Source organism: Panicum virgatum, chromosome 2K (genome assembly GCF_016808335.1).
Source record: "Panicum virgatum strain AP13 chromosome 2K, P.virgatum_v5, whole genome shotgun sequence".
Taxonomy (NCBI): domain Eukaryota; kingdom Viridiplantae; phylum Streptophyta; class Magnoliopsida; order Poales; family Poaceae; genus Panicum; species Panicum virgatum.
The window spans coordinates 67,701,490-67,726,565 of NC_053137.1; the positions used below are offsets into that span (position 1 = coordinate 67,701,490).

General features: G+C 51.5%; 3 protein-coding genes across 4 annotated transcripts; all 3 read left to right on the top strand.

Moving 5' to 3' along the window:
* The first annotated feature begins 2,300 nt into the window (after positions 1-2,300).
* On the top strand, positions 2,301-6,068 carry LOC120694865 (cytochrome P450 714B1-like). The gene is made up of 3 exons (XM_039978172.1): positions 2,301-2,715; positions 4,417-5,255; positions 5,342-6,068. The coding sequence occupies exons 1-3, from the start codon at positions 2,424-2,426 to the stop codon at positions 5,768-5,770; spliced, it is 1,560 nt and encodes a 519-aa protein (XP_039834106.1). The 5' UTR covers positions 2,301-2,423; the 3' UTR covers positions 5,771-6,068.
* A 1,191-nt stretch (positions 6,069-7,259) lies between these two features.
* On the top strand, positions 7,260-8,395 carry LOC120694866 (probable calcium-binding protein CML32). The gene has a single exon (XM_039978173.1). The coding sequence runs from the start codon at positions 7,454-7,456 to the stop codon at positions 8,042-8,044; it is 591 nt and encodes a 196-aa protein (XP_039834107.1). The 5' UTR covers positions 7,260-7,453; the 3' UTR covers positions 8,045-8,395.
* Positions 8,396-10,247: 1,852 nt separating this feature from the next.
* LOC120694867 (mediator of RNA polymerase II transcription subunit 33A-like) lies at positions 10,248-24,808 on the top strand. Of its 2 annotated transcripts, none has more exons than XM_039978175.1 (12): positions 10,248-10,678; positions 10,757-10,870; positions 11,555-11,908; positions 18,580-18,896; positions 19,053-19,144; positions 19,226-19,553; positions 19,852-20,059; positions 20,494-20,608; positions 21,388-21,561; positions 22,264-22,939; positions 23,062-23,268; positions 23,384-24,808. In XM_039978175.1, exons 1-12 carry the CDS (start codon positions 10,443-10,445, stop codon positions 24,472-24,474), a joined length of 3,912 nt encoding a protein of 1,303 aa, XP_039834109.1. In that variant the 5' UTR covers positions 10,248-10,442; the 3' UTR covers positions 24,475-24,808. The 2 variants fall into 2 exon arrangements, with proteins under 2 accessions (XP_039834109.1, XP_039834110.1); XM_039978176.1 differs by having other exon boundaries at positions 10,289-10,678; positions 23,360-24,808.
* The last annotated feature ends 268 nt before the right edge of the window (positions 24,809-25,076 follow it).

A 25,076-nucleotide genomic window follows, 5' to 3' on the forward strand; every position in this document is an offset into this window, starting at 1 on the left:
TACCCATCATCAGCTTTAGGTGGTCTAAACAAGAACAGAAGCACGCTGGAACGGCAAATGTGAAAAGCAGCAAAAAGATATCCTAGTGCAAGTAAAGCAAATCCAATTTCGATCTGGAAGATCAAATAGTGGGGAAAACTGTAAGCATAATAAAAATCTTAGTAAAGGAAGGCGCCGTACGTGTGTCGACGTCCAAAGGCAACAAGGACATTTTGTAAGCAAGGAAAAAGAAGAAGCCAAATCAAAGGCCGTCAAATAATTCCAAAATGGCAAGCTAGAGACTCAAAACGGCAGGGAGAAGAGAAACGAGGCTGAGCAGGAGAAGGGCAAACAATATAGCGGCATAAAATAAGTAGCAAACGATTGCCAGAGCTCAGCAGCAGCACGCATAGAAACAAGGCTTTGGAATGCATGGGCATTAGCACAGAAGCTAAGAGCATCTCCAAGAGTTTGCCATATTTTACTTGGCATATTTTGTGTTTTGCCAATTTCTAAAAAGATATGACAAGTAAAAAAAGAGCTTATCTCCAACAATTTGGCATAATTCACTTGCCAAATCTAGATCTAACTTACATCAGGAACCCTGAGAGAGAAACAAAATTATATTTATGTCCTTCCACCTCTTGAAAATTTAAATCAGGAACCCTTCTATGTTATTTATTTCTTTTTTCACCCTCCCACCTGACTAGAAACCACGATGCCAACCGCGCGCCGCGCGCGTATATTTACGCGTTAGAGACTGGTTTTTCTTAAGTTGCCAAAAATTGCCAAGTCTTTTGCCGATCAAAATCGCAGGGCCCACAGTGTTTTGGCTGATGTAGCTATGCTGCGCGGTCGCCTTCCCCTGCCGCTTCTTTTCAGTTGCACCGTACCAGGCTACCAGCAGGACTAGCTAGCACTACTCTCCAGTACACTAACTCACTGCGCCGACGTACGGCGCCCTAGGCCACAAATGGACATACATCGGCCCACTCACTCGTTATGCCTCCTTCATTATTACACACGGCCCAACCTAACTAGGCCTTGGGCTTTAACAGGGCCTAGCTTCATTAATTCTCAGGAAACCCACCAATGCATTTTCCTTCTCTCTGCCTCCTTCCTCCCTTACCTTCCTTCCTCGTGGTTAGAGCCCATTTAGCAGAGACTAGCTCGAAAACCGGCCCCATTGAAGCCCCTGTCAAACGGGACGGGTGTTCATGCTGTCATGTAGCAGCCTCAACGTACGTGTTTTTACGAGAGTGTGAGTGTACGTGTGTTGTGAGTGTCGGAGTTGCAGCAGCTCCAACGCGGGAGCCCCCAAAATCCAGCTACTAAAGCCCGAACTAATCTTTATCAAGCTCGATCGGCGGCCTCGGCCGTGTCGTTCAAGTCGGTACCGACCACCGGCTCCGCGGCAACGTGGGCGACCGGGTCTTCAAGTCAAGGTGCCCAACCCCATGTACTTGAAGCTTGCAGAGAGCTAGCTAGCTATTCCCCCCCTTGTCCGGGTGCATTATATTTTGCAGGCCAAATAAAAATAAAAAAATCAAAAGGCCGGCTGCCTGCATGCATAGGACTATTCCCTTGTCCGGTAGCGAGCGAGCTAGCGGCCGAAGAACATGTGTACGTGCACGTAACCATCCGTCACATGGTACTATATAGCTACATGTTATTGAATGGAGCAATAATGGCAACCAGTACTAGCAGTAGCAGATAAACGTAAACTCGTGCCGGGAGGATTTGATTTGATTTGGTTTGGTTTGGTTTGATGGAGAGGAAAGGAAAAGAAAGCAGGGCTGTGTTTAGATCCGTAAAATGATGGTAAAAAGAGTTATATCGGACACTGTAGCATACTATAGCACTTTTTGTTTGTTTGTGGTAATTGTTATCCTATTATGAACTAAATATGCTCAAAAGATTCGTCTCGTCGTGTACATCAAAACTATACAATTAGTTTTTTTATTTACCTATATTTAATGCTCCATGCATAAGGCAAAAAATTTGATATGATAGATGAATAGTGAAGTTTGGAGAGAAAAATTTTGGAACTAAACACATCCCAGCGTGCGGATATTTACTCGTGCCGGGAGGATTTGATTTGATTTGATGGAAAGGAAAGGAAAGCAGCGTGCGGATATTTATTTGGCGGAACGTGCGGGCGAACATTTTAGTAGTATGAGCTACTAGCGATGGCACTTGGCACGTGACCGCGACGTCCGTTCCGTTCCGTCAAGCCCCGCCCGGGGGCGCTGCCTTCCCTTAACTCCCCCCACACGGCCACACGCACACCCTGACAGTTGCACCCGGCCTGACAGACACATCTCGATCGGTCTCTCTCCATTATATATTCCCTGCACATCCATCCATCGCTACACAGCACAGGACGTTACTGCAGCGCCGGCCGGCGGCGGCGGTTACGTTACGTGCAACAACGATCGTCGGAGATGGAGGTGGCGGCGGCGTCGATGGCGGCGGGCCTGTGCTGCGCGGGGGCGTGCGCCCTGGCGCTGTACCTGTACCACGTCCTGTGGGTGGCGCCGGAGCGGGTGCGCGCCGCGCTGCGGGGGCAGGGCGTCGGCGGGCCGCGCCCCTCCTTCCCCTACGGCAACCGCCACGAGATGAGGCAGCTCATGTCCGACGCGGCGGCGGCTTCCCTGCGCGGCGGCGGCGGCGGCATCGTGCACGACTACCGCTCGGCCTTGTTCCCCCACTACGAGAGGTGGAGGAACGAGTACGGTACGCATCTATATATCCATCTCGCGGCTTCTTAATATATGCCATCAAGCCGGGCGGTTACTCATCTGATGATGAGCTAGCCGAATGAACCCTGGCAGATGTTCATAGCAAGTAATATATAATATTATATAAGAAAAGTAGTTACAGTTTGGTGCCTGCCGCCTTAATCGATTTGTTGTTGTTGATTCATTCATCGTGGACAAGTAGCAGTGATAAGGAAGGATGGCGCGACATTATCGATTTCAAGTAAAAAAGAAACAACGAAAGCACAAGGAGCTGTATGCTGCCTCTGTCTATAGGATCGGAGTAGCAACCTGATACAAGTAAAAATGAACACAACCCAGAAGAAAAGCAGCAGCAGGAGTATTAATTCCGGCTATACTAACTAGTAGCTAGAGATAGATAGATAGGTAGGTAGGTAGTATATGCTTCGGGCGAATGACTGACTACTATCGTCTCCAAAAAGCAGCGAGACAATAATTGAGCAGCCAGGTTACGCTGCCCATAGACAAAAAAAATATATATTCAACTGCTAAATGCGCGAAGAATATCGTTAGGCCGATGTCTCGTTGCCATCTGCATGCATATATCCCCTCCTTTTCATTTCTTTTATTTACTTCCTGATTTTTTTACTTCCTGATTTGAGTAGCGTCGTCATGTATTCGTTTCCTTTTTCCCCAATACCATTCTATGGTGCCGGCAAAAAGGAAAAAAATGAAAACATTTGTTTGGGTTTCTTTGATTGCCATCAGATCGAGAATTGAATCCGATCTTTATGGCCGTTCAATGCTTTTCCGGTGAGGCATCCGAGTCTAATTGCACAGTATGCGCGTGCATATATCATGACATGGAGCAAATGATAGGATAACGCGTTGAGCTGTTCCTTCCCCCGGTTTCACAGTATGCTTCACGGATTTGACACCAAGCTAGTGCGTGCGTCTCTTTTCAGGATTCCGTTGAAATGAATCAATGGTAAACACAGTAGTACGTTGCGCAAGATCGAGATGGAGGCTCGAGAGGCTTCACGCACCCAGCCAAACAGCTCCGTTCCGTTCCAATGGCCCCCCTGTTCCAGTCCCAGTTCCTGCACGACACACGAACGCGCCTGCCTGTCAGAATCTGTCCCGATCGCTGCCGGTTCACCTGGGATGTGGGTCGTCGTCTCTCTGACCAGACCAGACCAGAGAGAACGATTTGATCTCATCCACTCGGTGGTCCTCTTCCTCCCCTCCGGCCCGCCCGCCGCCCACAAGCGACAAGGCGCTGCCTTCGGTCCTCGTCGATCTCGCGCCGCCATCCGCACAAACTGAGGCAGGGATTGCAGCGACGCGCGCTGCGCCTTTGAATCGATCTGCTTCGCTCTCCTCTCCTCTCCTCTCCTCTCTTTTGTCGCGTTGCCAAAAGTTTCGGTACTTGCGGATGCCCACACGCATCAAGCAAAGCAAGAGTCATTAGCTCGGCACTTGTGGGGGCTGGCCATGGCCTGTACTACCACCTGCTGCGGCTGCACTGATGCCATGCTGCCTTTTTCCCCAATCCGCCACGCAACCAAATTCCGGCATCTGTCACGTCAAACGCACAACACGCCAACAACTACCAATCCAGCCCCCCTCATAGTGAATACTGAATAGTGATAGGTGGTTAATTTCATGAACAATTTAGTTAATTTAATTGTTCGATTGATAATGATGGTTGCTGCAGGCCCGATCTTCACCTACTCGATCGGGAACATGGTGTTCCTGCACGCCAGCCGGGCGGACGTGGTGCGGGACCTCGGCCTCTGCGTGTCGCCATCGGACCTCGGCAAGAGCTCCTACATGAAGGTCACGCACCGCCCGCTCTTCGGCGACGGCATCCTCAAGTCCAGCGGCGAGGCCTGGGCCTACCAGCGGAGGCTCATCGCGCCCGAGTTCTTCCCCGACAAGGTCCGGGGCATGGTGGACCTCATGGTCGCCTCGGCAACGGCACTGGTGGCAGCGTGGGAGGATAGGATGCTCAGCGATGACAACAGAGGCGGCGGCGGCGGCTTGGAGCTCAAGATCGACGACGACATCAGGGCCTACTCCGCCGACGTGATCTCCAGGACGTGCTTCGGGAGCAGCTACGTCAAAGGGAAGGAGATCTTCGCGTTGATCAGGGAGCTGCAGAAGACGGTGTCGTCCAAGCAGCCCAACCTGGTGGCCGAGATGACCGGCCTCAGTTTGAGGACCAACCGCGCGGCGTGGAGGCTCAACCGGCAGGTGCGCAGCCTCATCCTGGGCGTCGAGAGAGAGAGCGGGGACGGCGACAGGAACCTGCTCAAAGCCATGCTCCGCAGCGCGGCGAGCTCCGGCGGCGGCGCCGTGGCGGCCGAGGACTTGATCGTGGACAACTGCAAGAACATCTACTTCGCCGGGTACGAGACCACGGCGGTGACCGCCGCCTGGTGCATGATGCTCCTGGCGCTGCACCCGGAGTGGCAGGCCCGGGTGCGGGACGAGGTGCGCCAGGCGTGCGCCGGCGCACCGGACTTCACGCCGTCCCTGCAGAAGATGAAGAAGGTTGGTATGGAGTGTGGTGCGCCGGAGTAGCATGCACGCACCGTACATGTCTGACAGATAATGGGGCGGGTGTTGCATGCATGCAGCTGGCGATGGTGATCCAGGAGACGCTGCGGCTGTACCCGGCCGGCTCGGTGGTGTCGCGGCAGGCGCTCCGCGGCGTCACCCTCGGCGGCGTGCGCGTGCCGGCGGGCGTCAACATCTACGTGCCCGTCTCGACGGTGCACCTGGACCCGGCGCTCTGGGGCGCCGACGCGCGGGAGTTCCGCCCTGAGCGCTTCGCGGCCGCGCCGCCGCCGCACGCCTACCTCCCCTTCGGCGCCGGCGCGCGCACCTGCCTCGGCCAGGGCTTCGCCATGGCCGAGCTCAAGGTCCTGCTGGCGCTCGTGCTCTCCAGGTTCCACCTCAGCCTGTCGCCGACCTACGTGCACTCGCCGGCGCTCAGGCTCATCGTCGAGCCGGAGCACGGCGTGCGGCTCCAGCTCAGGAGCGTCGTCGAGCCCGGGCGCCGCTAGCTCGTCGGCTCGTCGCGATGCGATATAGATGATGGGCCGGACCTCCCTCGTTTCTTCAAGGCCTCATTGTTGCAGTGGATATTTCGGCCCAACTTATTTATAACATGCCCTGAACTTATTTACGTACTAGTACTAGTAGGAGGTTTTCAAGCTATCAGTACGTGTCTCGTTCAGTCTTCAAATACAATCAACGTGGCGCACGCAAGTCCTTGCTGCAATACTGTAAGCAACCACAAGCCACAAAAGCTGATAGCAGCGTATGTATTCTGGCTTCTGAATCAGCACTTTGTGTTGTCCAGTGTGCTACCTGTAAGTACGGATAAGCAGAAATGTTGCAGATGAGGCAGGATCAGGTGAAGAAGACCGTGCGGTTGTAATGGGATGTTCTGGAGTCTAGGTAGTAAAGTGCAAAACATGCCTGCCTATTTGATGGCGCAAATGACAGCGACGTCAAGGCTCAGCTGCTCCGCCCCACGGTCGTCATCTATCACGAGTTGTGCAGACACATACTGGTGCGTATGCACTATGCAGACTCCACCATGCTAGTGCTAGTATATATGAAGCTAGCTGCAATATAATGATTCTACTGTTCGTTTATTTGTACGTGCAGCCAACTCGGAGGACGGAGGACTAATTCGTCGCTAGCTATCCATCCAAGCAAGGCACGAAGTTTGCTCGATCGAGAGAACAACTAGAGCAAAGCCGCAATTCCTCCTGAAATTCTGAAGAGAGATGCTTTGATTCCGAAACCTGACCTGAAACTTGGAACGTAACGTAACGTAACCTCCTGTAGCTATGAGCTGGCCAGGCCAGGTCGCCTAACGGGTAGGAATAGATAGATAGTCTACGATGCGATAGCAGATGATTAGATGTTGCGATCCGGTTATTCGCATCGTACAAGGCAGAATGCTGAAGGCACAAGGAAGGCCAAACTGATCAGCTATAACCGGATGACCATCAGAAAAGGCAGTCAGCAACTATATTAAATAATTAAACTCGACCAAATTAATTGCCTGGTGTCTGGCAATGATTCGTTAATGAAAACGACGCTTCTGTTCGCAATCGAGACATGTCAGCGTGCAGAGAACTGCAGATGTCGTGATCACGGGTCACAAAAAATCGATAGAATTACTGTTGGATTGAAGTACGGGGCACACGTTTTCCGGCATGTGGCATGTGCTATGTAGCTATACCTACCTATAGTTTCTTCACTCGTTTCCTCATCACGGAATGCACATGTTGTGATCATACAGTAGCAGAGATCGAGCGAGATGCCATGATTGAAAGACGACTGATCCTTAATTACCTAATAACTAATGGCTAGCTAACGCTAGCATTTGGGGCCTCAGCTCCAATCCAATCCAATCCAATGTCGTGCCGATCCATCCGCGCATCGAAACGGAATAATGCATGGCTGGTTTGGTTTGGTTTGGTAGGCGATCAATTTCCCGGCACGGGCAAGGGCGAGAGAGACGAGCAGAGCAGACGAAAGACAAGGCAGTGCCAATTTGGTCCGCGCCCCCCGGACGACGCGCTCGTCCGTCCCGTCGCAGCGCCATACTTTTTGCTATAAACAGCCAGAGCTCTCCTCATCATCGCGCTCTCCGCGCGCGCCGTCCCGGAATAGAGTAAAATTAAACCAAGGGAAGCCATAGATCTGCTGCAAGAAAGAAGAGAAAAATCATGGCGGACACGAACCAGAGCGTGGTGGCGGTGAAGCCGACGCTGGCCAAGGGCACGCCGTCGGCGTCGTTCCGGCTCCGCAACGGCAGCCTGAACGCGGTGCGCCTGCGCCGCGTCTTCGACCTCTTCGACCGCAACGGCGACGGCGAGATCACCGTGGACGAGCTGGCGCAGGCGCTGGACGCGCTGGGCCTGGACGCCGACCGCGCCAGCCTGGCCGCCACCGTGGGCGCCTACGTGCCCGAGGGCGCCGCGGGGCTGCGCTTCGGGGACTTCGACGCGCTCCACCGCGCGCTCGGCGACGCCTTCTTCGGCGCGCTCGCGGACCAGGACGACGGCGCGGACGGCGGCAAGGGCGCGGACGACGAGGAGGAGATGCGGGAGGCGTTCAAGGTGTTCGACGTCGACGGCGACGGCTTCATCTCCGCCGCGGAGCTGCAGGAGGTGCTCAAGAAGCTGGGCCTCCCCGAGGCCAGCAGCATGGCCAACGTCAAGGAGATGATCTGCAACGTCGACCGCGACCGCGACGGCCGCGTCGACTTCGGCGAGTTCAAGTGCATGATGCAGGGGATCACCGTCTGGGGCGCATGATGATCATCTTGCATGCACCATCAACAATCCATCGGCATGCAGGTTGCCGATCGGATCGATCCAAACCGGACGGACAGGGACAAGATATTTCTAGATGCATGTGGTGGCATGATATATATGTATGCTGCTGATCATCAGTAGTAAGTACGTTTTCAGGGTCGTCCTTCCTTATTTCTCTTACTTATTATCTACCCTACCCTACCCTAGTATGTATACGTATACGTATATGTATGTAGATGGCTGCGCCTGCGCGCGCGTCAGAATGCACTGCCGCCCTTAATTTCCCTGATGCATGCGTATGCGTTCCTCTCTAATTGTATGTAATGTAATTGGCTAGTAGTTGTGTGCTGCTGTTCTGATGCCCTTCACTGATCTAGCGGTGTCTGAATGAATTGAATGTTCCATGTCCACATGACATTTCGGTCTCTGCCACTGCCCACCGCCGGTGATAATCATGTAATGTACTAGTATTTAACTCAGCCTATCCAAATTCGTGTACGTCTTGGGTTGATGATGCTCCATGCCATGGGCTGCTGCATTTTTTTTTGTGATTCATGGCCGATACAAAATGAATTAACGCGCAAATACATACAGTTCAATTAGTGTTGCCTCCCCGTTCAGATTAAAGCTAGCGCATAGTAGATTTAGGGGTGGTAATGGGCCATGGCCCTACTGACCTCTTCACAACCGAACAAGACCCTTAAATTTTTTAGTTCAAAATTATATAAAATAAGAGCCCGGCTCTTTTAAAGCCAGGCTCTTAGATTTTCTAGTTCAAAATGTTGGACTCTTTACCACCCCTAGTGGATTTGGTTGGGCTCCGCTCCTTTCTTTCTTTTCTCAAAGGCCGTGGACGAGGAGGCGGCCCGGGTTGTCTGTGTATTGGAATATGGAACTGGATTGGCTTCTACCGGGCTGAATTTGTACTTGGGCTTTCTGCTTTATGGACCCAAGTGGATTACGAGACACTCCTATATATAGTGGTAAAGGAATTTGCTTTTCCATTTCGTAGCGACTTTGCTAATAGTAAGTCAACGCTCTGGCAATCTTGTGGTACAAGTAGAAGCGAACATGGCGTGCCGACGTGGGCTTCCGATCCCGTACGTTACAAGCAATTGTACGTGTTATACTTGGCCATTCTCGCTCACATCATGCCAAACGACTGCGTGGTCGATGAACGATGACCCCCTAACCCCACAGTTTACAATTTGCGAGGCGTGTCTTCTAGTTCTAGAGGGACATGCAGCATGGGAGTAACCTTGCTTCATCTTGACGTGGGTCTCCTCAAACGGTTTACTGCAGCTGCAGGAGAAGATAGCTGGGCCTTGTTTCGTTACTACAGTAACCATTCTAGAAAATATCTTTTAGACTCCGCATGAAGTACTAAATGAAATCTATTTGTAAAATTTCTTCAAGAATAGGTGTAACTTTTCGCGACAAATCTAACGACAGTAATTAATCAATGATTGACTGCAATAATACTACAGTAACCATCCTCAAATCACGCAATCAAAAGTCTTGTTAGATTTGTCAGGATTCCTAACGCAAGAGTTCTGGAGTTGATTTTGTAAATTGCTTTTATTTGACACTCTAATTGATGGTCAAAGTGTCTTCTAGTCTCTGAGGCCAAATCAAATGAAGCAAAGAGCAAGTTGTGATCCGACTAGACCTGGGCATGGATCACCCGACCCGAACAACCCGACCCAACCCGCCCGAAAAAAACCCGACCCGACCCGACCCGAGCTACGTGGTGGGTGGGCGCGGGCCGTATTTTTTGACCCGCAACAATCAACGGGCCGGGCACGGGCCGTGATTTTTGACCCAAAACCCGACCCAACCCGAAAAACCCGACCCAAAGGCCAAAAAACCCGACCCAACCCGAAAAAAACCCGACCCGACACGCCCGCGCAGGGTGCACGGGCCAACCCGACCCGACCCGGTGATAGGTACGGGTCGGGCGCGGGCCATCCTATGCGACCCGTGACCCGACCTTGACCCGACCTGACCCGAACCCGACCCGATCCGACGTTTGCCCAGGTCTAGATCCGACCACGTCCTGATCGCTGGCCCCGTCTAGAAGGACCGCCGCGGTTCGTCTGGTCAACCGGTCTCCCACGATCCAATCCAACGGCCCAGATCTCTCCCGCGCTGTCCCCGCCGCCTCTTAACTCCGACGGCCTCCTTTTTTTTTTTTCTCACGAACCCAAATGTCGCGACCCGCGAGCCTCTCGTGACGCCCGCTCGCAAAATCCGAAACCCAAACATCTTTTCAAAAAAAAAAATCCGAACCCAAACCCTCGGCGAGGACGAGGACGCCATCCTGGCCACGGCAACGGCGCCGGCGGCGGATGCGGCGGGGCTGGTCCCCGCCGGCCCCGCGGATCTGGAGAGGAGGGTCATGGCGGCCGTGAAGGCGTCGGAGGTGCGCGGGGACCCGCCTTTGCTGCGGGCGGCGGAGCTGGCCCGCGTCGTCGCGGGGGAGGGCGCGGGGATCCCCAGCGCGGACCTGGCGGGGATCCTCGTGTCCAACCTCTGCTTCGCCCACAACTCGCCCTCGCTCTGGAAGCTCGTCGGCCAGGCCATGGCCTCCCGCCTCCTCTGCCCGCTCAACGTCCTCGCGCTCCTGACCCCCAGGTATATTACCACTGTTCCAGTTCCTGCGCGAATCGAATTGGCTGCTTCGTGAGTGACCGCCCCGCGGTTTTGTTGCAGGGTGCTCCCGCAGCGCCGAGCGCAGCCTGAGGCGTATCGGCTCTACCTGGAGCTCATCAAGTGTAACGTCACGTCCCCCTCGTTGTTTATGGAGGCCGGGCCTAATCGTGACAAGTAAGACTTCAGCTACGAAATGTGCTAGCACTAGACGAGGTCTAGTCGTAGCACTACTATAGTATTTTGTATGCCTAACTTTTTGCAGTGTAAATTGTATCCCCCCCATTTAGGTCTTTATTGTGCAAAATATTTTGTAGATTATGTGTCACCCACAGAAGCTACCACCTGTGGTTCTTACTTCTTGGCAAGCTGAATGTTTGAACCTTGCATTGCATACTCGGCATCAGTGTTTCTGAAACACATACTCTAGTTAGTTTTCTTTAAGATTTTTCAGCTATACTCCCAATTCAATCGAGATGCATGTATTTTTTTGAATAAAAATGTGCAGTTAAGTTGAAATATAAGTTACATAGATTGAGGTACGGTGGTAAGGCTTTATGTTAAAAACCTGTGCTACACTTTCTAATTCTTGTTTTCTACTTATATATCAAATTTTTTGCTTAGATGTGGATAGCAGCCTAACACATTATGTGATGTCATGAATCTTAGGTATATTATATGAGCCTAGGTTTTGTCCCCCCACACTAACCCTTTTTTATTGCGTTTTTTTTCTCTTCATCTTTTCTAACTTTGCCTTTTCAGTATAGTCATAGTTCCTATTAACCAGCCTGCTCTGCTAATACTACGCAGTGACTTGTACACTACTGTCTGTTGCTCATATGCGGTTACTGTACTTCCCAGGATAACAAAGTCTATTGCTGATGCTTTGCAACTATTAAAGAATTATGGATATTGTGGAACAGAATTTGGGCATGTTGTCATTATGTTTGTGTTGGCACTTGTCACCAAACTGATTGATAGCATACTTGAGGACTGTGGCTTTCCATCTGGTATGGCAGAGGGGCAAGAGAGTGTATACGCCATTGAAGGGCCACAACCTATGGACCTAGATGTCAAAAAGGTCCCTACAGAGAACCAAAATGAGCATCGCGAACAGTTACGCCGGAAGAACACTGTCATGGCCTTGGATGTGCTGCATATGATGGTTGCTGATAGAAAGATTCAATCATTTCTGCGCTTGATATTCCTGAACATGTATATTTTCTCCTAACCCTTTCTCATTTGTTCTATGTAGGATAGAAAAGTCCGTGAGTTTTATCTATGTATTACCCTGTTGAAGTGTTGATAACTTTTAACTTAGGCTAGTTGCAATTAAGGCTGAATTTAACTGCAGGACATTAATCCATTCATTCCAAATGCAAGCAAATACAAGCTGTTTTAAGTGCAGCCCACCTTATTAACATGTTGACAATGTAGATGTTTGTGTCCATCATTTTAGTCTTGCCTTCTTGTCAAGCATTATACTCTGGAAACATTCAAACAGTACTTAAATAGCTATCAACTTCTCAGTAAGCCATATTAATTGTAGGATTTGTTACCTAACCTTCCATCCTTGTTGCCATGAGCTTGCACAAAAACTTTGAGAACATACTAATGACGGGATAATTAGATAGATTCCTCCAACCCTAAATGGGTGGGTATATATAGATCCTATACATGGGCCTCAAGATGGGCCTCTATACACATGGGCTCAATATACTCCAACACCCCCCCGCAGTCTGAACTACCGGCGCAGCGGTGTTCAAGATTGGACAACAAGAAAGCTAACACCCCCCCCCGCAGTCTGAACAACCGACGCAGCGGTGTTCAAGACTGGACAAGATGAGAGTACAAGTAGAGCACAAAAGGGCTAACACCCCCCCGCAGCCACAACTAGCCACCGGCTACGTTGAGGCTGGATCGAAACTCCGAGAAGGTCGACGAGGGCAGCCCCTTCGTGAAGATGTCAGCAAACTGGGAGGTAGTCGGGACATGGAGTACCCGAACATCGCCGATGGCGACTCTGTCGCGCACGAAGTGTAGGTCGATCTCCACGTGCTTCGTCCGCTGATGCTGGACGGGGTTGGTGGAGAGATACACGGCGCTGACGTTGTCGCAGTAGACGAGCGTGCTCTTGGCGAGCGGGCTGTGGAGCTCCGCCAAGAGCTGTCGCAGCCAGGACGCCTCCGCCACGCCGTTAGCAACAGCCCGGTACTCCGCCTCGGCACTGGAGCGGGAGACAACTGGCTGCCGCTTGGACGACCAGGAGACCAGGTTGCCGCCCAGGAAGACGGCGTAGCCGGAGGTGGAGCGACGAGTGTCCGGGCAGCCAGCCCAGTCAGCGTCTGTGTAGACCACCAGCTCAGCAGAGGACAAGCGGTGAAGTACCAGGCCGAGGTCCACAGTGCCACGGACGTATCGAAGAAGACGCTTCAGCGCAGCAAGGTGTGACTCCCGGGGATCATGCATGTAGAGACAGACCTGCTGAACAGCGTAGGTGAGGTCCGGCCTGGTGAAGGTGAGGTACTGCAAAAGCGCCGGCCAGACTCCGGTAGGCTGTAGGGTCAGCCACCGGATCACCCAGATCAGCAGACAGCTTCGCCTGAGTGTCGACTGGAGTGGAGCAGGGCTTGCAATCAGTCATCCCTGCCCGCTCCAGAATATCGAGGGCGTACTGCCGCTGGTGCAGAAGGAGACCAGACGGGCGAGGCTCAACAGTGACGCCCAAGAAGTGGTGGAGCTGACCAAGATCCTTCATAGCGAACTCCTGCTGCAGAGAGGAGATGATCCTCTGAAGCAACTGCTGACTGGAAGCTGTGAGCACAATGTCATCGACATATAGCAGCAGATATGCCGTCTCATCCCCACGGCGGTAGATGAAGAGAGACGTGTCAGACTTGGCCTCGGTGAACCCCAGCGTCAGCAAGAACGTGGCGAACCGAGAGTACCAAGCCCGTGGAGCCTGCTTCAGTCCATAGAGAGACTTGTTGAGCCGGCAGACCATATCCGGACGACTCGAGTCCACAAATCCCGCAGGCTGAGAGCAGTAAACAGTCTCTGACAAGGTGCCGTGAAGAAATGCATTCTTCACGTCCAGCTGGTGCACAGGCCAAGTGCGCGAGAGCGCAAGTGAGAGGACCGTGCGCACCGTAGCGGGCTTCACGACCGGGCTGAAAGTCTCATCATAGTCCACACCAGGCCGCTGAGTGAACCCCCGGAGAACCCAGCGAGCCTTGTAGCGCTCCAGTGTGCCGTCAGCCCGACGCTTATGCGTCCAGATCCACTTGCCAGTCACCACATTGCAACCAGACGGACGCGGCACGAGGTCCCACGTCTGGTTGGCAAGAAGAGCCGCGTACTCCTCTTCCATCGCGCGACGCCAGTGAGGATCCGCCAAGGCGTCGCGGACAGGCGCCGCGGGTACTGGAGAGACCCGCGGCTCTCCCTCGGTGGCGGAGAGAGTCGCGGCCTGGGACGCCATCCGCCGAGTCACCATGGGATGGATATGTCGAGGATCCCGATGGATGACCGGCGGGTGGTACACCTCCGGCTCTGCTCGAGAGGGAGCCGGAGGAGGCGGCGACGGCGACGGCTCCGGTGTCGTCGTCGCAGGAGCCTCCGTAGCAGGAGGCGGGGCAGGTGTCGTCGCGGAACGACGCCGGTACACCTGCACCGGCTCAGCATACCGCTGCGGCGCCGGGTTCGGCGCCGGACGACGCCGGTACACCTGCACCGGCTGAGCGTATCGCTCAGGTGCAGGGGAAGGCACCGGGGCCGCGCGTGGCGCAGCAGAAGACACCGGGTCCATGCGCGGCACGACCGGAGGTCCGGGGGCCGCGCGTGGCGTGACCGCGGGCACCGGGGCCGCGCTCGGCGCAGCAGAGATCACCGGAAGTGGTGCTGGTGCGCCGGGAAAACCTGTAGGAAAAGGACAGACAGGTAACGGTGGCTGAACCACCGGGTCAGTCGGAAACAGAGACGCCAACTCGGGATCAGAAGAAGGTGTGGAGGAGGTGGAGTAGGGGAAATCCGACTCGTCGAAGACGACGTGTCGGGAGATCAGAACGCGGCGAGAGGTGAGGTCAAAGCATCGGTACCCCTTGTGGTCAGGGGAGTATCCGAGGAACACACAACGAGTCGAGCGGGGCGCCAGCTTGTGAGAAGCGGTGGCGGAGGTGTTAGGGTAACACGCACACCCGAAGACCCGAAGGTGGTCGTAGCGAGGAGGGGTACCGAAAAGAGCGTGGTGTGGAGTGGGAGCAGGAGAAGCAGTGGACGGAAGGCGGTTGAGCAGGTAGGTGGCGGTGTGGAGGCTCTCAGCCCAGAAGCGCGGGGGGAGAGAAGCCTGGATCAAAAGGGTGCGCACGACGTCGTTCGTCGTGCGAATCATCCGCTCAGCCTTGCCGTTCTGAGGAGAGGTATACGGACAAGACATACGCAGCTGAACACCCCGAGACAGGAAGAAAGATCGGGAGGTGGAGTTATCGAACTCCCGCCCGTTGTCACACTGGACGGCCTTAACGGTGAGGCCGAACTGAGTGGACACCCAGGCAAAGAAGTGGAGGAGGGTGGGGAAGGTCTCAGACTTGGCACGCAAAGGGAAAGTCCAAGAGTAATGAGAAAAATCATCAACAATGACCAGGTAATATCTATAGCCAGACATGCTGAGTACAGGAGATGTCCACAGGTCACAGTGAATAAGATCAAAAGCATGCGCAGCATGCGAAGAAGAAAAAGAAAACGGAAGTCTAACATGACGACCTAACTGGCACGCATGACAGAGGTGCTCAGCAGGAGCCCTAGTACATTGAACATCGGTACTACGGCGTAGCTGAGCCAAAACGTCGCGGCCGGGGTGACCAAGCCGGCGGTGCCAGGTGGTGGAAGAAGGCGTCACGGCAAAAGCAGAAGACGAAGAAGTCGAAGGCGAGGCAGCGGAAGCAGGAAGTCGAAGAGTGTAAAGGGGCCCCGGGCTGCCACATCGGAGGAGCGGACGCCGGGAAGCCGAATCCTTCACAGTAAGACCAGAGGAGTCAAATTCAATAGAACAGGAGTTGTCAGCAGTAAACTGGCGAATAGAAAGAATGTTGTGAACCATTTGAGGAGCGACAAGAACATTGGGAAGACGAGGAGCAGAACCCACGGCGGTGACAGGAAGGCAAGAACCATCACCAACCATGATAGAAGAAGGACAAGAGGGGTGTGGAGGTCGGATAGAAGAGAGGATACCAGCATCGGGAGTGGTGTGGAACGAGGCGCCCGAGTCGGCGATCCACTCGGTGCTGGTCGGCGGCGTCAGTCCCATGGTGCTGAAGGACTGCGCCAGAGCGGCCTGGTCCCACCCCCCAGGCCAGGTGGGCTGCTGGCAGGGCTGAACGGGCGGGGTCCAGGACGGCGCGAAGAGTGGAGCAGCGCCAGTGAACATGGCCGCTGGCTGGAGCTGAGGACGGTGCCCCCCTCCCGGAGCCTGGAACGGCCACATCGAGATGCGCCCTGACCATGGGTTGCTGAAGGATGGCCAGGGCGTACCTCCAGCGGCAGGGGCAGGAGCGGGAGCGGGAGCCGGAGCCGGAGGCGGCGCGCCCCGACGGCCCCCACCGGTACCGGTGCTCCCAGAAGTAGGGCCACCAGTGCCACCACCACCACCCCGTCGCCGGCGACGTCCACGGCCCCCCCCTCCTCCGGTCTGCCCGGCGGTAGCAGCACCAAGGAGGGAGGTGGCAGAAGCAGCGGAGGAGGCCGGTGGAGTAGCAACAAGCGCGGCGGGGGTGGGCGAGGACGATCCGGGCGCGAGACCCCTGGTGATCTCCTCGAGGGCGAGGTCGTCCCGGACCTGCAGGAAGGTGGGGAAGGGCCGCTGGCGGGCGATCCAGCCCTTCATGTGGTCGTAGGTGCTGCTCAGTCCCCGTAGGACATTGAGCACCAAGACCCGATCGGACACCGGATCCCCGAGGTCGTGAAGAGCATCGGCCATGCTCTTCATCCGCCGGCAGTACTCACCGACTGAGAGGTCCCCCTGCACGAAGGTGCGGAAGGTGGCGTCGAGCTGTAGAGCGCGGTACTCGGCGTTGCCGAGGAACTGCCCCTCGAGCGCCACCCAGGCCTGCCGCGCGGTGCCGCCGTGTGTCCTGACGAGGTCCTGTAGATCCAGGGAGATGGTCCCGAAGATCCAGGACAGGGCGACGCTGTCGAGGCGCAGCCACGTCACGTCCCGCGTCTCGATCGGCGAGTCGGCGAGGACGTGGTCGTCGAGGGCGTAGCGGCGAAGGGTGAGGAGGACCTGGTCCCGCCAGCGGCCGTAGGAGGAGGACGCGGGGTCGAGGAGGACGGAGACCAGAGCCCTGATGTTCTGGACGCCGGCCGCCTGGAGGTGGAGCTGGGCGACCATGGGGTCTGTCGGGTCGTACCGAGCGCCAGATCCGGCGTGCGGGTCCTGGTGGGAGGAGGAGGTGCCGTGCTCGGGGTCGACGGGCTGGCCGGAGGAGACGCGAAGGAAGCGCTCCGCCTCGGCGACCCGGAGGGCGAGGGCGTCGGCCGTGGCGCGCTCGCGCTCCCAGGCGAGGGCAGCCACGCGGACCCGCTCCTGGGCCGCTGAAGCTTCCGACTTGGCGGCGAGGAGTGCCGCAGCGAGAGCGGCGTCGGCCTGCTGACCACGGAAGGCGGCGGCGGAGAGCGGCGCATCCATGGGAGGCATCCCGAGCTCGGGCCATGTGGGTCCGGCGGCGGCCGCGGCTGCTGCGGGCTGCTTGCCGGCAGCGATCGCGGCTCGGTGGGCGGCGGCAGCGGTATCACCCGCGCCCGCACCCGGGACGTCCTGAGCTGCGGCGGCGACGTCGGCGGGCCCACCCGTGCCTGCGCCTGCACCAGGGACGGCCTGGGCGGCGGCAGCGGCAGCGGCATCCCCGATCTGGGCGGCGGCGGCAGCTGCAGGTCGACCCACGCCCGCACCAGGGCCGGGCTCGACCTGGGCAGCAGCTGGAGCCCCGGCCTGGGCCCCTCCCGCGCCTGGGCCCGCACCAGGGCCAGCCTGGGCGGCCAGAGCGGCGGCAGGGCGGCCCCAGGCGGCGCCGGCGCGGCTCCAGGCGGCAGCGCCATGCAGCGGCGGAGGAGCAGAGTTGGCAGCAGCAGATCCGGCGGCGGCGGCCTCGGGGGCGGCGGATCCGGCGGCCCCCGGGCCCCTGCTGGCGGCGGCGGCCCTGCTCTGCTCGGGATCGAGCAGAGCCAGGGAGGCGGCGGGCCGGGCTGGCCATGGCGCCGGCGCAGAGAGGGGGGAAGGAAGGGAAGAAAGGGAGGGGAAGTCAGAGAGGGGAGGAGGAGCCGGCGGCCGGCCATCCTGGCTGGCGGCAGCGGCGCAACAGGGGAAGCCCCTGGCGGTTGGAACAGGGGAGATGGAAGACCTAAACTACTGATACCATAATGACGGGATAATTAGATAGATTCCTCCAACCCTAAATGGGTGGGTATATATAGATCCTATACATGGGCCTCAAGATGGGCCTCTATACACATGGGCTCAATATACTCCAACACATACATTTCTGCTGGTTTTGTACTTTCCCTTTATTGGGAACATGCAGGGGAACTGCGTATCTTTGTATTACATAGGAATTGAGAAGCGTGAACTGCTGAGGTGTTCACTACAACATGCACAAACAAGTGTGGACTATACTGAGACACAAAACACAAAAAAGAGCCATGAAACTAATAGATCAATCTGACCCCCCCCCCCCCCACCCAAATTATTTGGCCTTGGCACACTGCCAAAGGCCAGACCCCAACCTCTCCTTCAATTCGGCTGCTGACCTGTGCTGCTGTGGTTTTGTACGTTCTATTTAGCTAATAATCAGCGTTACAAATGTGCTAACGAGGATACCTTTCTAGGTTAGGCCTGAAAAGTTCAGTTCTCTAAGTCAGAGGTTGAGTTCTATTGAAGCTCACAAAGTGGCCTTGGAGACTCTACTGCCTTCTGGACACAAAATTAATGACTTGTTAATAGATATTCAGAAAGTCTGCAATGCAAACTATCAACCAAATAACAAACATATTGTGGATGTTCTTGGTAATATGAGATCGGGTGGTTCTCTACTGGGCCAACTTACTGGAGCTGGGAGGGCTGCCTGCTGGATTATATTTGATATTTATGTGGAAAATGCAATTGACGGGAAGCATCTAAGTGGTATATCAGCTATTGAGGTTTTAAAAGGTACCCCCTGACTATCATATATGTTGGTTCAACTATGTGGATGAAAATGATCCATGAGTTTGCAATCAAAATATTCAAGTCCTGCTATCAGTTTTCTTGCAAAAGTGTTATGGTCTTTTTTTTACTAATATCCTGATTCTCCTATCTCTCATACAGAAGTGACGAAGACGCTGCAAGTACTTAATGAGGCAAGCTGGCAGGAAACATTTAAAGCTCTTTGGATTTCCGCCCTTCGTCTCGTTCAGCGGGTGAATAGACCTTTTTATGATAATGATCAACTATACCTATTTACTTCCATGTGGCTTTCTCACTTGAACTGTTGTAACTAGGCTAGAGAACCTCTTGAAGGACCAATTCCTCATCTAGATGCGAGGTTATGCATGTTGTTAGCTCTTATACCACTATCGGTTGCTGCAATTCTTAAAGAAGAAAGTGATATGTTTGGAGCTGAAGGAAGCAAAATTCTTCCACGAAGACAAGGGCTCATATCTTCTCTCCAGGATCTGATCCAGTATTCAGGACTTCTTGTGCCACCTTCATCAGTGGTGAATGCAGCTAATTCTGCAGCCTCGAAAGCGGCAATATTCAAGTCCAATTATAATGCTGGGGTTGTCAACTCTAGCATGGTGGCCCAGATTGACTCTTCGACGAAAGCTGGTACTTATACTCTCCATATTCTACTAAGTAATTAATAGTTATCATATTTGAAAGAAAGCAGAGATCACGCCGCGGGAGTCATGCATAAGCGCTTGGTTTCATCATTTCTTATTGGCCTGGCCCCCACTAGTTGGGTACCCATGATAACTGATTTTTGTTATCATATTGCTTGCTTGTTATTCCCAGAACATTTAAGCCCTTATTTCCTTTAGTATTCTCTTATTCATAGGAGATATATTTATTTTTAATCCCTCATTATTTCATCCTTTTTTTTTTACTTACCACCTATTCTTTTCAGTTGGGAATATGCTCCATCTTATTATTGAGGCCTGTATCTCGAGAAATTTGATTGATACATCTGCTTACTTATGGCCTGGTTATGTTGTATCATCTGGGCCATTGAAAGATACAACTTTACCCCAAGAATCGCCGTGGCTGAACTTTATTAAAGGGGCTCCACTTTCTGGTCCACTTATTGATGCTCTGGTTGCTACTCCTGCTTCAAGGTGTGTAAATTTAATTTCACAATTGGTTTAGAAATTCTAATTGCAAGTCATTTCTCATCCTCGAACCGGCAGTCATTACAATTTGTTATTTAAGTCATTTTTTTAATTTGTGTCACTACAAGGAAGAAAACAGGCTCAACTGGGACATTACACACTCTAATGGCCAGTCATGATTTTGACAGTTTGTTCTTAAAGACATCTTTTGAACTAATAGTTTACTACTTCAGTTTGTTATATTACATCATTTTCTATAGTGCAGTATACAGAAAATGGGAATAAAGGTAGATGCATCCAGAGAGCATGCAAGTTAAAATAGTTACCCTGATTGGCTGATTGTCCATATTTTAATTTGAGTCTGCTTGATATGCCCCCCCCCCCCCACTGCTGTCACCACGATGTTCCTGCCTTGATTTGGAATCTGTTTGTTTCTTCAGTGTTGGGGAATTGGACAAATTATACAATATAGCAGCAAATGGTTCAGAAGAAGAAAAAACAGCTGCTGCCAAGATTCTTTGCGGCGCGTCACTTGTCCGTGGCTGGAACATTCAGGTACTTTGATTTACACTTGTAAACCATATCGTGTGAAGGTTCGCATTGCCATGCCCAATAAATTTTTATAACTGCCTGAAATATTTGTTTCTTCTGTAACAAAGTTAACTCATAAGGCGTACTTTGTTTCATTAGTGCAAAGCTTTGACTGACAATGATTATTAATATTTCATTTATGAGATGCAAAATTATAATTATATCATGTATTTTTAATACGCATCTAATAACATCTATTTTGTGTCACAAAAATTATGTATCATACTAATGAAAGAGAATAGCCTTGTAATTTCAAACAGAGGGAGTATTTTTTTTAGGTGAATCAATCAGACAATGCAGTAGTGCGTTTGACTTCCTTCATACTCATTAAAAGGGCGCTTCCACTATTTACTTTGTATTCTTTTTAGATGAGACTTAGGGAAAATTGAATCTTGGGCTGATAGCATAGGTGAAAGTTTACCTTCACCATTTTCTGTTAATCACCGCATGTGAGAATAATCCCAAAAATCTTTAGAAATGTAGCGATGTAGGACATGTTAGCATAGTTTGCTTGCAAAATTTTGGAGACACAACTAGTTAGGCGAACCCTATTGGGAAACATACAAGCACACATATTATAAAACCTCTGCAAACGAATTCTTCTACTGCATAATTTTTTACCATGTTCTGTGTCATTTTTTTCCACTTGTGATTATGCTGCATAGTATTGTTTCTCAGATTATTTTTGCCCAGGAACTTTTCTTTTTCTATAAGTATGCTTTAAATTTTACATATCCTGTCAGGAACATGTGGTTGGTATGGTGGTCAAGCTATTATTAGCTTCTTTGCCCTCAGATTCCTCAACCTCAACACCTGGGAGCATAAACCACTACCTTGCTCAGATGTCTACATTAAATGAAATCTTACTCGGTTTGTCTTATGGTGATGCCATCCATATTCTTTCATTGTATGGAACGGTAAGGAAAAATGCATTATAACTTGCTTGTGCTTTTTATTTGTCTGTGCAATCTGTTATAGGTTTATTAATGTTTTTGCATATTTCAATTCAGAACAGATTCTCACCACTAGACACGTGCTTCTTTTTCTTTCTGGAAAAAGGTTTCTTATTTGTTTCATTTCCATTAACTACATCGTTAATCAGAAATTCAGAATGCCAATAGATTTGTATATCCCTATACAATTGTTCTCTGTATGGATTTTTTGTTTATTTTTAATCTACTGCGTTCACTTTTCAGTTGGTCTTCAGCTAAAGTTTAAAGCACCTCTACTGTAGTTTTGCATGCTCTTGTTAACCTATCATGTTGAATAGTATAGTTGTCGGCACTGTATTTGGCCATAACAGCTGTCCCTTGCTTCACTAACATTTGATGACGCCCCTAGGCTCATTGATCAATATAGGTTTGTAATTTTGTGTGCCTTTGGAAATATTTAGGCATCGTTTCAGAACTATCCTGCATGAAGTACTAGTGGTTGGTGTTGCTGTGGAAAATGAAGTACTACTGTACTAGTGCTATGCGTGTTCTAATATCACCATGTTACAAATGCAAGCATTTTTATGCTGTATAATTTATAATAATGCTATCTTCAGCTTTATGTATTTATTAGCATGATTGTACTATTTTCTATCCTGAATTTAAGAAAATCCTTTTTTGATACAGGTTCCAGATGTTGCTGCAGCTTTGATGCCACTATGCGAAGCTTTTGGGTCAATAGCACCCCCACCTAACCACAAGTCCACCATCCTTGGTGAAACATCTGTTTATTCGGTCTTCTCTTGTGCATTTCTTTGTCTCCTTCGCTTGTGGAAGTTTTATAGGCCTCCTCAAGAGTACTGTCTTGCTGGTCGCGGAGGCTCAGTAAGAATGGAACTTACTCTGGACTATCTGTTGTTGATGCGCAATAACCGCATTGACTTATCAAATTCATCCGCCCCTAGTAGGGATTCTTACGATAATATGGGCTCAGTCAATGAGGTCCCTGCTCAACCGGTTTATATTGATTCTTTCCCCAAGTTAAGGGCTTGGTATTTCCAGAATCAAGCTTGCATAGCATCTACCCTTTCTGGTCTTTGCAACAAAAACCCTGTCCATCAAGTTGCAAACAAAATTTTGAGTATGATTTGCCGAAAAATGAATAAAGGTGGGATATCATCTGGTAATCTTTCATCCGCTTCAAGTAGTAGTGTTAGTGGTTCCTCTGTAAGTGCATCAGATGATTCTTTCCAAAGGCCTGCATTTCCTGCATGGGAGTTTTTAGAAGCTGTTCCTTTTGTCCTTGAAGCTGTTCTTACAGCATGTGCTCATGGGAGATTTTCCAGCCGAGACTTGACTACAAGTGAGTAATATTTGTTTTTTTTCATCTTAATGTGTTACAGACTTACAGTGACCCCCATACTCTTAAGGGAGTAGTTCTTAATCTCATTTTATGTTTGCTGATAATGTGCTACCATACTGCAGGCTTAAGGGATCTGGTGGACTTTTTGCCTGCTTCTCTTGCTGCGATTGTTAGCTACTTCTCAGCAGAAATTACACGAGGAATCTGGAAACCTGTCCCAATGAATGGAATTGAATGGCCTAGCCCTGGTGCTTCTCTTCATTCCATTGAGGCTGAAATAAAGGAAATTCTTGCATCTGCTGGTGTTCAGATTCACAGCTGCTATCCACGTATGATCTGCATTCGATTCTTGCACATCAACTTAGTTGCTTTAATTCATAATTATTGTCACGTTTTAATACCTTTGTTCCACTTATGTAGTTATGTTGTCATATAACCTTTCAGGCGGTGTGCCGCCAATGCTTCCTTTACCGATGGCTGCGCTTGTCAGCTTGACAATTACATTTAAGCTAGATAGGAGTTTGGATTGCATTCAAGGAGTCATTGGACAAGCACTAGAGAACTGTGCAGGGGGGAGTTCCTGGCCGAGCATGCCCATTATTGCGTCATTATGGACACAGAAAGTGCGAAGATGGCATGATTTCATCGTCCTCTCTTGTTTGCGTTCTCCATTTGGCAGAGACAAAGATGCAGTTGCACAGCTTGTCCAAAGTTGCTTTTCGTCCTTTCTGCAGTCATCATCCAGTGGTTCTGACATAACTGCAAATCGTGGAGTTGGGGCTTTACTTGGGGACTCAATCACGAATCAAGGTCTTAGGCTCCCAATGGCACCTGGTTTCATCTACCTGAGAACATGTCAAACATTCCATGACACTTACTTTGTCAGTGAAGTAATCCTCAAGCAAGTGATTGAGTGGTCCCACAAACTTGCAAATGGATGTTTTTTTAACGGGCCTCCGCAGTTGAAGTCGGGGCGGACATCACTATCTTGTGCAGCCTCCATGGCTCGTCAGGTCGCTATGCTTGGTGCTGGGCTCCTATGCATTTCAGGTGGATCACTTGTGGTCCAGGTGCTGTATGAGGAAACATTGCCAACACTGCTTCTGTCAGCTAGAGAACAGAGTTTGAAAGACCCTGGGCCAGTTTCCAGCACACTCCAAGGTTATGCCATGGCCAACATGCTTTTCTTCTGTGGCAGCCTGCTTTGGGGAGCGGATAGGATTTCTCCTGTCATGAAATTGTCTTTATTCTCAAGGAGGCCGCGAGTGGTGGGAACCCACATGGATTTCATAGCTGGTGTGTTGGATGGACACATTCTCCTGGGCTGCGATCCGGGTACCTGGAAAGCATATGTGTCGCGCTTTGTGTTCCTGGTGGTGAAGTTTGTTCCATCATGGTTGCGTGACATAAAACTGGACACGCTAAAGAAGATAGCAGCTGGGCTTCGGAGTTGGCGTGAATATGACCTTGCTCTGTCTCTTCTTGAGCGAGGGGGACCGCAGGCAATCTCTGCTGTAGTCGAGACAATGTTGTGATCCTGCAGTTTGGACATTTTGCCCTCCACCTAACAATGACATAGCCTTCGTTGTTGGAGTTGAGGGTTGAGCCTTTGAGGCTAGTGATATGAGGTTTAGTTCCAGAATTCCAGTGGATCCATCAGGATGCCTGAACTTTTCTCATGTATGGCGAGCCCATCAGGGAAAGAGCATGCAACCTACTAGGAGTGCATTAACTTAAGCCCTAACATGTAATATATGGGAAATTCTGCTGAGCACCTCTATTTTTTTTTTAATTCTGGCTCCTCTCGAAGTCGAAAGCATCATTGGCACTTTGGCAGTAGTTAATTGCTTAAGTTGTTGCAATTTGCAAGGCATCGTGTTGCTTCTCTGTTAACATGGGACCACATAATAATGTGTACTTAAACCATCTAACACCTAAATTTATGAAATTAACGCCATGCTGACCCTGATTTACGAACGTCTTTTCCCTTGAAATCTATGTCGATTTTATTCTCCACTATTGATCTTAAGTACTCCCTCCGTTCCAAATTATAAGGCATTCCAAGAATCTTGGAGAGTCAAAGTAATTTCAAGTTTGACTAAGATTATAGAGAGAAATATAAAGATTTATGATATCA

What these genes read in the sequence shown, in the direction of transcription:
- LOC120694865 (XM_039978172.1), top strand. Translation starts at nt 2,424, where the DNA reads ATGGAGGTGGCGGCGGCGTCGATGGCGGCGGGCCTGTGCTGCGCGGGG. An exon ending in GAGGTGGAGGAACGAGTACG is followed by an intron (nt 2,716 to 4,416) that starts GTACGCATCTAT and finishes TGGTTGCTGCAG; the next exon opens with GCCCGATCTTCACCTACTCG. An exon ending in CCCTGCAGAAGATGAAGAAG is followed by an intron (nt 5,256 to 5,341) that starts GTTGGTATGGAG and finishes GCATGCATGCAG; the next exon opens with CTGGCGATGGTGATCCAGGA.
- LOC120694866 (XM_039978173.1), top strand. Translation starts at nt 7,454, where the DNA reads ATGGCGGACACGAACCAGAGCGTGGTGGCGGTGAAGCCGACGCTGGCC.
- LOC120694867 (XM_039978176.1), top strand. Translation starts at nt 10,443, where the DNA reads ATGGCGGCCGTGAAGGCGTCGGAGGTGCGCGGGGACCCGCCTTTGCTG. An exon ending in CGCTTGATATTCCTGAACAT is followed by an intron (nt 11,909 to 18,579) that starts GTATATTTTCTC and finishes TTTCTAGGTTAG; the next exon opens with GCCTGAAAAGTTCAGTTCTC. An exon ending in CCCTTCGTCTCGTTCAGCGG is followed by an intron (nt 19,145 to 19,225) that starts GTGAATAGACCT and finishes TGTTGTAACTAG; the next exon opens with GCTAGAGAACCTCTTGAAGG.